The 11,288-nt window shown below is 44.8% G+C and overlaps 1 protein-coding gene across 4 annotated transcripts in view; it reads left to right on the forward strand.

Annotated features, from left to right (window-relative positions):
- RUNX1 (RUNX family transcription factor 1) overlaps positions 1-8,517 on the forward strand; it is a 246,394-nt gene extending 237,877 nt beyond the window's left edge. For all 4 annotated transcript variants that reach the window (XM_022552945.3, XM_022552943.2, XM_022552944.3 and 1 more), the window contains one exon: positions 3,521-8,517. In XM_022552945.3, the coding sequence (XP_022408653.1) occupies positions 3,521-3,996 (476 nt within the window). In that variant the 3' untranslated portion in view covers positions 3,997-8,517. The remainder of the gene's footprint in view (positions 1-3,520) is intronic.
- Positions 8,518-11,288: the final 2,771 nt, after the last annotated feature.

Here is an 11,288-nt window from a genome sequence, read left to right on the forward strand (position 1 = left end):
GAGACTGCTCTCCACCTTGGCAGGTCTCCCTCTGAGAAATCGAGCCTGGAGCCCAGGCCTGAAAAGTACTGTCATCTACCTGTGGGCAGGAGGGGTCTGGGATACTTAAAAGAAAAGTGGCTGCTTTGAGAGCCTGCTTTCCTTGAATCCCGACCCCCAGCTCAGCTCTGTGCTCTGCCCCTCTCCCCACCCCCAGCGCCACCTGGGCTTCCTTTGGCCGGAGAGACCTGTGCTCTGTGTCTGTCTCTTACCTTTGCAGACAGACTCCACACCTTGTCTGAAAAGAGTTGTCATCTGGAGGTTTTCTTTTCTTTTTTTTAAATAATGTTTAGCTGCCAACCTGGGCGACAGACAGCATGCATTAATCTGAGTCATGCGAGATCCTTTTAAGGCAGCCATTATCTGCTCAGGCTGTTTAATCCTTCGGGGGCAGTGGGAGGGGCCCAGAGCAGGGCTGCTTTCATCCACAACAAGCTGCAGAATGAAGACTTGAGCTGTCATGACAAATATTTAGCTCCATCGGTGGGGCAACATTTCCAGCTAAAATACCTGCGCCGCCTAATCCCCAGATTTCCTACTGTTTAAAAGCTCCCTGTGAATATCAGGGGTCCCCACCTCTGCCCACACTGCTACCCAATAAGGAGGCACCAGCCCAGCCGAAAGGACAAATGAGCTAAGGCCGGGTGGATGAACTGTGCGTCACTGGTGGGGCGTGCTTGGTAGGGGGTGTCAGACCGGACATAAAAATGAAAACAAATATTTTAATAGGTCACTTGAATCTGAGCCCACCTAGTGGGCCGAAGTTGTTTTGTTATCACAATGTGTGTGTAAAGGACAATTTGGCCAAACGGATGGTCTTCTGTAGTGTGACACTGGTACTATGTGGCCAGAAGAAGAATCACAGGCAACATCTAAGATCTTCCAGATATTCTGCCCACAAGTGAAAGAACTATTTTCTCCTGACAGCTGAGACCATAACATCATTCCATTACTTATGTCCGTGACAAATCACGGGCTCACTTGGGATTCCAGTAACTTGCTGTCATCACCAGGTTACCACACAGCAGTTGGAACAGACTGGCAGAGCATGTCCAGACACAGTCATGAAACAGGGTGACCTTTCATTCATTTTCCAGTGGATTCACCTTTTTGTCTCATGGCAAATGAAGCAAGAGGAATAATGGGTGGAGTCATTTATTTGTGTCCAGAGTATTACATCAGATGACAACAAATGGACTGTATTTGCCTAATGCTTCTCCCTGGACTATAGAAATCTAACTGGAAAAATGGAGTAAAGCTTCCTGTTAACTCTCAAGTATGTCACAGCTCTCTGTGTGAACACAAACAAGTGACACAGGGCTTGCTCACAGAAGGCCCCAGCGGGCAGGGACAAACCCTGTGGAATGAGGTGCGGCCTGACTTCAGGACGAGCTAGAGAGTGTCCGTGGAAGGGCTGCCCTAGAACCACTGTCAGTTTGCAACTTTTTCCCTGCCCACACGTCTCACTCTCTTTGAAAAGGTTAACAGGAGTGTTTCTTTCAAAGTCAGACTCCTGGTTTCCTCATCACTGGAGAGATTTGCTGCGGACTTCTGTTGTTTCTGTAATTACCTCTCTGACGAAGAGTATATCCCCTCATCAGAGGCACCCCAAATTTACAGGAGCTCACTTGGAGGGACGGAAGGGGAGGGGGAGGGGAAGAGAGAAAGAGAAAGAGAGAGCACAAGAACGAGAACACTAGCTCTCCCTGCTGGAATAACAGGCTTGAAATATGAGGACGCTGATCAACAGCCGATGCCGTCCAAAAACAGATTAACCCACGCGATGGCTTTCCTTTCACAGCAAGCTTTTGGCTCAGTCAGGTTTCTCTGTGGGCCTGAACACAAAAGGACACAGGCCACATGCCATCTTGAGCTTGGAGTTATTTCGTATGTTGATCTGAGAACTGATAAATTTTAAAACATTCAGTTCTTGCCTCTGCTCTGTTTTGTTGCCGTCTTTTGGGTTTGCTGACGTAAAGACTACGGTCCTGGCCTGGTCATTTAACGCATAATTCTGAGGAACAGAAACTACCCCAGGACACCATCCTACATGCACAGTGGTGGTTCTCAGTGGGGGTGGGGGACTTTTGCCCCCCTCACCCCTACCCCCAGGACATTTGAAAGGTCGGGAGACATTGTTGGCTGTCACAATGGGGGGAGTGGGGCTCATTACTGACATCTGCTGGGCAGAGGCCAAGGATGCTGCCAAACATCCATCCCAGACCCACATCACCCCAAAAAAGCTGGCCCCAAATGTCAGTAACGCCACTGTTGGGAAACTCTGATCCACAGGACACAGGAAACCCATCCTAGCACCCAAACCCACGAGTGGTTCCCAAGGGCAGCCTGTGGTTAAGGAAAACGCAAAAAGATGCCACAAAGGATAGCCAAAGCCAGTCTGCGAAATGGTAAATGCATCATCCTAACCAAATGAGATTTATAGACAAAGCTTTGCCATTTCTGGTAGAATTTCAACATGTACAAAAACGGAGCAGATAAGTCAAGGTCCTGCAGCCACTCCTCTGAACGAACCGGTGATGCATCTTAGAGAAAAGCACGTGAAACCGACGCTGTACTGTTTCTAAAACTGTGGAACTAGTCTGAAGGTAGATATGGGAGAGAAAGAGTGATGTGACGGTTCACGGACACCCACTCCCAGTCACTACTATGGCGTGCATCAGCTTCAACCACAGGAAACGGCCAATTGTTAACTATTCCGGGCCTACCGAAACAGCAGTTTTAAACGTATTAAAATGTTATTACCTATTAATATTGTTATGACAATACCGTATTACGTATATATATTCTATTAATATTAATCTATTAACGCATCCATTAGTAGTTCTAGTGTTACACTGTTTTGTTATACACTGTTATATTAATATCACCGATTAAGTGTACATTACTATTGATATATTAATATATTGATTATATAGAGAGATGGCAAACTTTTCTGCAAAGGGCCAGATTCTAAATATTTTAGACTTTCTGAGCCCTACAGTCTGGCCCTCCAGTCTCTGCCAGGACCACTCAACTCTGCAGTGGTGATTTAAAAGCAGCCACAGATAATACATAAAAGAATGAGTCGGGCTCCTTCCAATAGTACTTCATGTATCAACACTGAAATTTAAATTCCGTATCATTTTCATGTCAGGACATCATCTTTTGATTTTTTTTTTTCTTTTTCAACCATTTAGAAAAGTGAAACTCATTGTTAGCCTGTGGGCTTACAAAAATTGGTAGCTGGTGGATCTGGCAGGTGGGTTTGCCAACCCCAGAGTTACAGAAATATGGTTATATTAAGCAAGTATTATATCATATACCGTATTACGTTGCATGAGATCGTATATCACCATCATCATCGTATCAGCTGTCTGGGCAGCAGCGTTCTGGGTAATCCTCCCGCGAGCGGGCCGGCGGGGGAAGGGGCGTGGCCTCCTTGAACCCCTGTCTCACGATATTTTTCTCTCCCTCCCTGCAGCCGCGCCCGACCTAACGGCCTTCGGCGACCCGCGCCAGTTTTCCGCGCTGCCCTCCATCTCCGATCCCCGCATGCACTACCCCGGCGCCTTTACCTACTCCCCGACACCCGTCACGTCGGGCATCGGCATCGGCATGTCGGCCATGAGCTCGGCCACGCGCTACCACACGTACCTGCCGCCGCCCTACCCTGGCTCGTCGCAGGCGCAGGGCGGCCCGTTCCAGGCCAGCTCGCCGTCCTACCACCTGTACTACGGCGCGTCAGCCGGCTCCTACCAGTTCTCCATGGTGGGCGGTGAGCGGTCGCCGCCGCGCATTCTGCCGCCCTGCACCAACGCCTCCACAGGCTCAGCGCTGCTCAACCCCAGCCTCCCGAACCAGAACGACGTGGTGGAGGCCGAGGGCAGCCACAGCAACTCCCCAACCAACATGGCGCCCGCCGCGCGCCTCGAGGAGGCCGTGTGGCGACCCTACTGAGGCTGCGCACGCGCTCTCCGTGCGGCCGGGCGTCGTCCCGGAAGCGCCTCCTTCGGGCTCCGGCCTCGTGTGCTCGGGAAACCCGCGTGGGCCCGGCCGCCGGCCCTGGGGAGCGCGCCGCTGCCAACTGCCATGGTGATGTCGCTCCGGGCGGGGCCTCGGGGCCACCTGTGCTTCTCAAGTCCGTGCAGTTCGCAATTGCCGTTGGCCCATCTCAGATTTTTCTAACCTGATGCAACTTGAGGGTGTCCGCTTCACCACCCGGTGGACACGCTGTAAGGCAAACAGAAAGATTCCCAGAGGGAAACTGTGAATGCTTCTGATTTAGCAATGCTGTGAATAAAAGAAAGATTTTATACCCTTGACTTCACTTTTTAACCAAGTTGTTTATTCCAAAGAGTATGGAATTCGGGTTTTTCGGGGGGTTTTTTTGGGGGAGTGGGGAGATGCAACTCATTCTGTTTGGCATCTAATTCATATTTTTAATTTTCTTTTGCAGCACCTTATAAATTGCAAAATGCGTATTTGCATTTGGGGTGGTTTTTATTTTTATATATACATAAATTTGAGCTTGCTTCTTTCTTGCTTTGACAAATGAAAGAAATATGATTCCTTTTTCTAAGTTTTATTTAACTTTTTTTTGGACTTTTTTTGTAGTTGTTTTTTGAGAAACGGCTACAGCTTTGGGTCATTTTCAACTACTGTATTCCCACAAAGAATCCCTAGATATTTATGTATCTTGATGTTTAGACACTTACTTAATGTGTTGATACTTTTTTTATTATTTAAATGTACTTATATTAAGAAGAAAAATATCAAGTACTACAGTTTTCGTTTTTGATAGTAGCCAAAGTTAATTGTATCACATTGAAGAAAGTTGGAATAAAAGGATGGGTAATGTGATCACTTGATTATCTAAATATTGTTTACATTAAACTCCCTTTAATGTTAATCAAACGAGTTGGTAGCTAACGCAGCAATGTTTTTAGTAGGCTTTTTAGATACTGAGGGTCACTCCAAAGATCTAAAGTATGGAATTTTCTGCCAAGCTCAACAAAGGGTCTCATATCTGACTCCCTCCCTTCAAACGGAGAAGGTCAAATCTGGTTCCAGAGGGTTCACGCAGATGCCATGATTGCACCTCTGGAGAGGATTTATTTTCTGCCTAGGGGTTTTCTCACTCCATGGCCTCTTGTTAATGTCAGACATGCTTTGTAACAGAATGAATCTGAAGTAAGCTGTGTGGAGGAGCGGTATCCACATGGAAACCGAGTGGATGAATTCAGGGGTTCCTTAACTGCTTGATTCTGGAGATCAAGAGAGGAGATCATCTGAATCTAGAGTTCAGATTTTTTTAGCTCCAAGAAAATATTCCTCTTTGATACAGTACCTGTTCATTGATGCAGAATGAAACTTGTGGCTGTCCCCCAAGGCTGGGAGTGGAAGGGACTAGACCGGATGCCTTTGACAGCTGAAGGTCTCCAGCTCAGTTTTCATAGGGTGGGCCCAGAAGCAGGCTTGAACAAGCCAAATCCCCTCCGTGTGCCTCAGTGGAGTCATGTGGGAGAGCATCGTCCCACCTGTGCAGGACCCCGTCCCATGCTGCTCACTGACCACCCATCTTTGTGTTGTTCTCACTAGGCTGAGACCCTACCCTGTAGGGTGTGTGCACTTTTACCCGTGCATCAGCATGACAGGAAAGATTCATGTCACTGCTGCCCATGGCTACAATCCAAACATACCCAATGTCACTGTAAATTTTATGGCACTATTTTTATTGGAGGATTTGGTCAGAATGCAGTTGTTGTACAACTCATAAATACTAACTGCTGATTTTGACATATGTGTGCTCAAAAATGATCTGGTTGTTATTTAATGTACCTCTTAAATTAGTTGAAACGATTTCAGGTCAACTCTGAAGAGTATTTGAAAGCAGGACTTCAGAACAGTGTTCGATTTTTATTTTATAAATTTAAGGATTCAAATTAGAAAGATCTTTGGCTGCAGGCAGCAAAACAGCTGGTCTTATTTAAAACAACTTGTTTTTGAGTTTTCTTATATATATATATATTATTTGTTATACACAGATGCAGTAGCACTTTGGTAAGAGTAAAGCAGTTTGTGTTGTCAGTCAGGTCGTTCTTATCTAGAAAAGAGCTAAAGCAGATCTTGGAGAAACTCAGAATATATTTATTTTCATTTTAGGCATAATTCTCCCTCCATGACACACTTTCATGTTTTATTCTATGTTACATTTTTATGGCAAAATGACCCTTAAATGTCAGTAAATTTAAAACTTTTTATTTCTGAAAAGGACCATTAGCCCATTTGCCCCAAATTCAACTTTCTTTTCATGATCAGCCTTCTTTTCATGATCAACGTTCTTTTCAGCACGTTGCCTTATCTGACCTGACAAAATGTTGGTTAAAAAAAAAATGAAGGAAAAAAATGTATACTTTTCAGTTCAGTTCTGGTACCTGAAGATATTCCAACTCAAAATCAGCCCAATGCCCTACAAGGGAAATCAGATAATCTCTCACATTGAATCTTCACTCTCAAAGCCATGTGTGCGGAGAGCTTGTCACTTTGTCGTGGACCCACAGGTTTGGCCATTCAGAGTTTCACAGACCCTTACCAGCATGTATAGTATTTAATCTTTCCAGAAAAAAAAAAAGAAAAAAGTCAAACCTTAGTTGTTTTGGAGATAGGTCTCATACTTAATGCATTGTTCCCCTGAGGAATTCCATTCTATTGCCTTCAGGTTAAATTAAGGTGGTCCTTTTATCAAGTAGATCCTTAAGCCAATTAAGTAATAACTGGATGTATCTGGGAGCACTGGTCCAGGAGAAGAAAGATTAAATAGCCATCTTTACTGCTCGTTCATGCCCTTATTTATAATTTCAACATAGACATATTTCAGTTATTTTTGTTTTTCTCACTATCTAAAAATACTTCTATTTTTCTCCCTCTCTGCCCCCCGCAATTATCTCCCTCTTTGTCTCTCCCCGTCCCTCCTCCAAATCCCACCTCTTCCCTCCTCCATTCTCCAGTTTTGTGTAAGGAGATAGCACGCACGCCCATCCCAACACCAAACACGTTTCCTCCCTTTACATAAAGGAACATAGTGAGTCAGCCTTTCTCCTGCGTATGGGTTTCTTCCAGCAGAATGGAGACATTGCCAACCATTTTGGATCTGCTTGCTGTCCAAGTGCAGCAATAGAAGCCTTCCTGGGCAAATTACAATCAGTGACTTAACAGACAGCCTTTCTGCTGCCTAGGGTTTCTGTGCAGATAAACAGAAATGCTCTGATTAGAAAGGAAATGAATGGTTTCACTCAAATGTACTGCAATTTAGGACTGCGGATTTCTGTCTTGAAATACCTGTTTCCTTGGGACATTCTGTCCTGGTGATTTTTGTTTTTGGTGTTTTTTTGTTTTCTGGGGGATGATATGTTTGGGGTCTTTTATACATGAAAAGTCGGTTTAACAATGATATCAGAAAACATTTTTTACATCTGAACAAAATGCCTTTTGGTTACCCGCAGTATACAGTCTTTTGGGACTTTTTGTTTGTCTGTTTCTTTGTTTGGAGTTTTCTCCACCCTTTAGCCAGATCAGTATGGATGAGGCTGATCATTTGGCATTGTTTTTTCCTTCCAGAAGAGTTGCATCAACAAAGTTAATTGTATTTATGTATGTAAATAGATTTTAAGCTTCATTATAAAATATTGTTAATACCTGTAATAATTGTTTTTCAATTTTTTGTGTGTGTTTCTAAGGACATTTCTTATGTTTGCTAAATACTGTAGACAAAAAAAAAAAGCCGCTTCTTTCTACTTTGTTTATTTTAGACTTAAAAACGAGCTACTTTTTATTCACTTTTGTAAAGAGCTAATAGCATGGTTCTAATTTTTTTTTTAAGAAGTTCACTTTTTGTTCTGGGGAAATGAATGTGCAAAAAAAAACCCTGTTGGTTATTTGTGCTATTCTGGATGTATAAAAATCAATGGAAAAAAATAAACTTCCAAGTTGAAATGACAGTATAACACATCTATTGAAAAAGTAACGATGGGAAATGCACACTACTTGACTAGGCTCCACCTCGTGTCTATTTGTGTAGCAGTTACTGGACCTGTTCCCAAAGCATCCTGGAAATTTGTGTGTGGTTTCTTTCTCCCTCGTACTAACCTAGTGAACATTTTCTGCAAGGGAACTGCCAATCTTGAGTTTTAAACCAGATACATTGTGAGAGGACACCCCAGAAGCCCCTCTCCGAGGTGTTTCTAGATAGCGCAGGAGAGCAGACGCGCCACTGTGCGTGATTCCACTTACTGCACGTAGTCACAGTGGCTGCCCCCTCTGCCAGGAGCATCCACCGGGCCCAGCCTGTGCAGGGCAGCTGGACTGCTGCTGCCCAGGAACCACGGGGCCTTACTTTCTTTGTACCACAGTTTCTTCTGTAAATCCAGTATTATAACTAGTGAATGGCAAATAAACAGTTTGGCAACTACGTACACCATATCACATTGGTTTCGTCTTTCTCTGAGATGGAGGGCTGGGAAGCCAACTGAAGCCCCATGCAGCACACGGGAAACCGCCTTCAACGGGCAGTTTATAGCCTGCAAGCTGAAGTCTGTGCCTCTACCTCCCAGGGCCTCCTGCTGCCGACAGCACCACGGCCTTGGCACAGCCCAGGCTCCTGGGGTTGCTGCTGTGGGTATGAAGGAACACCGAAACATGCATAAACGGCATAAATGCCTGTCTTACAAAAGAAAGGAATTAAGTGGGATTTTCAAACACAAGGTGGAAAGGGTGTATGTTGAACCTGAGGCTGGACACCCTTACCTGCCTCCATTTCTGTAAATTTCAGGAGTCAGACCTGATGCCTGTGATGGGGAGTTGTTTATAAGGGCTTCCCTCACCACCAGCCCTGTGCAGAGGAGTATTAGTACTTCAGTCTCAAGGCTCTGTGTGATCCAATGTACCTCTCAGCCAAGGACTGGGCTAAAGCTGCTTCCCAGTTCTTGCCATTGCCACCTCATGGTCTGAAGTGACCTACAGGATGGCCACACAGAATGTCAAGAACCTAAGCAAGTGGGATCAAAAGAAATCACGGGGCTTCCCTGGCGGCGCAGTGGTTGAGAGTCCGCCTGCCGATGCAGGGGATGCAGGTTCGTGCCCCGGTCCGGGAAGATCCCACATGCCACGGAGCGGCTGGTCCCGTGAGCCATGGCTGCTGAGCCTGCGCTCTGCAACGGGAGAGGCCACAGCAGTGAGAGGCCCGCGTAACGCAAGAAAAAAAAAAAAAAAAAAGGAATCACGGGGACTTCCCTGGCGGTCCACTGGTTAAGACTTTGCCTTCCAATGTAGGGGGTGTGGGTTCAGTCTCTGGTCAGGGAGCTAAGATCCCACATGCCTTGTGGACAAAAAACCAAAACGTAAAACAGAAGCAATATTGTAACAAATTCAATAAAGACTTTAAAATTGGTCCACATCAAAAAAAAAAAAAAACCCTTAAAAAAAAGAAAAGAAATCACAGACGTAGGAATTAATGGCTAATGAGCAGGGGCAGGAAATGGGTGGAAGGACTGGGTTATATACATTCCGAAAGGGAGTCTAGGGGAGCTGCTGGAAGCATGTACTCAGGGTTTGAGTTCTAGTTCTGTCTCACACAAGGGAACAAGTTAAACTAGTGACCTAGTTTTTCTCACCTGTAAAATAGAGATGATACTGTTTTAAGTTATGAAATTTAAATAAGTTAATACATATCAAACACTTTAAAAAGTTCTTGGCACATAATACATGCTCAATAAATGTTAAATACACGAAATGATACCACACGTTATTAAACATGTAAACAATATCAAATAGCAAGTTTAAATGACTTCCACTTTGTCCAATCCCTGCCTTGCTGTTGCTAGTCACCGTTTCGTGTTCACCATTCCAGACTCTTTTCTATAACCGTAACATACACTATGTATTTAATCTACACCTAAGCAAAAAAGCATCAGATGATACATATCATTGCATAGATTTTTCACCTAATATGTATACAGCGTGCATCCTTCCACATCAGTCAGCTTAGATCTCCATCATTCTTTTTAACGACTGCACTGTATAGCATTTCATGGTTGTACTAATCCATTTACCCCTTCATTTATTGCTGGACATCTAGGTTGCTCCCAACATCTTGCTATGACAACCGTTCTCTGTATATATCTTAGCACCTTGTGCTAGAAGTTTTGTACATTTAAAAGCAACTGCTGGTTCAAAACAGTTTTACATTTTGACAGGTACCTCCAGATACCTGTTTCGGAAGGTTTTATTGAATTAGATTTCTGGGGTCGGGACCCTGTACTAGGAAGAAGAAAACGGAAACTTGCCAGGTAGATGCTTGATTGCTGTCTGTAGCAGGCGTTTAATCCAGACATTAGTGTCAGGGAGATTTTGGATCTTCTGAAGAAGTGCTCAAAGCATTCCAGAGGAGGAGTGTCGGCCTGAAGAAAAACATTACGACAAACATTTTTCAAGTGCCTACTACAAACCGGGCTCTGGTTTAAGCGCTTCACGTATGCTAGCTTATTCAGTTCTGACACTGGCCCCATGGGAGAGATCCTGTTGTTGTCTCCATTTTGCAAATAAGGAGCCTGAGGTCCATGAGGTTAAGTAATTCACATGGTCCCACAGCTATTGGAGGAGCAGCAGTCCAGCCCGGGACCCCCTGCTCTTAATCACTCTTCTATACTGAAGCTCTGAGAGATGCTAGACATTCCTTGATGACAAAAGAGTTGTCTAAACCTTCAAGGGTGGCAGGGCTCTTCAAATAATGCTGCTTCTTGCTAGTCTGAAAAGCAGACGGGAGAGATGATTGTGGGAGGGTTTCTGGTAAAGGGGGGCAGGGCTTGGAGCCCACAGGGCTTCCATGGAAATGGTTCAACCCTGCTCAGCGCTCGAGACCGGGGAGGGGTTCCAGATTAAAATCTCCTTCCCTGCAGGACCGAGCATGTCAGGCAGACCCCGTGAATTCTGAGGGGAAGCTTCTGCAGGAGTCCTCCACACCTTCCCGAGTCTGCCCTCCATTTATCTATTTATTTTTAATTAATAAATTCGATGTTTAGGACAGTTTTAGGATTACAGAGAAATTGAGCCGATAGTATGGAGAGTTCCCATCTCCCCGACCCCTACACATACCTCCTGACACCAGCACACAATTTCCTGGGTTATTAACATCTTAAACATTAAGGTGGTACATTTGCAACAACGAATGAGCCAATATTGATACCTCATTATTA

Source organism: Delphinapterus leucas, chromosome 4 (assembly GCF_059928025.1).
Source record: "Delphinapterus leucas isolate spDelLeu-1000000601 "Yukka" chromosome 4, BTC_Dleu_Yukka2, whole genome shotgun sequence".
NCBI lineage: Eukaryota > Metazoa > Chordata > Mammalia > Artiodactyla > Monodontidae > Delphinapterus > Delphinapterus leucas.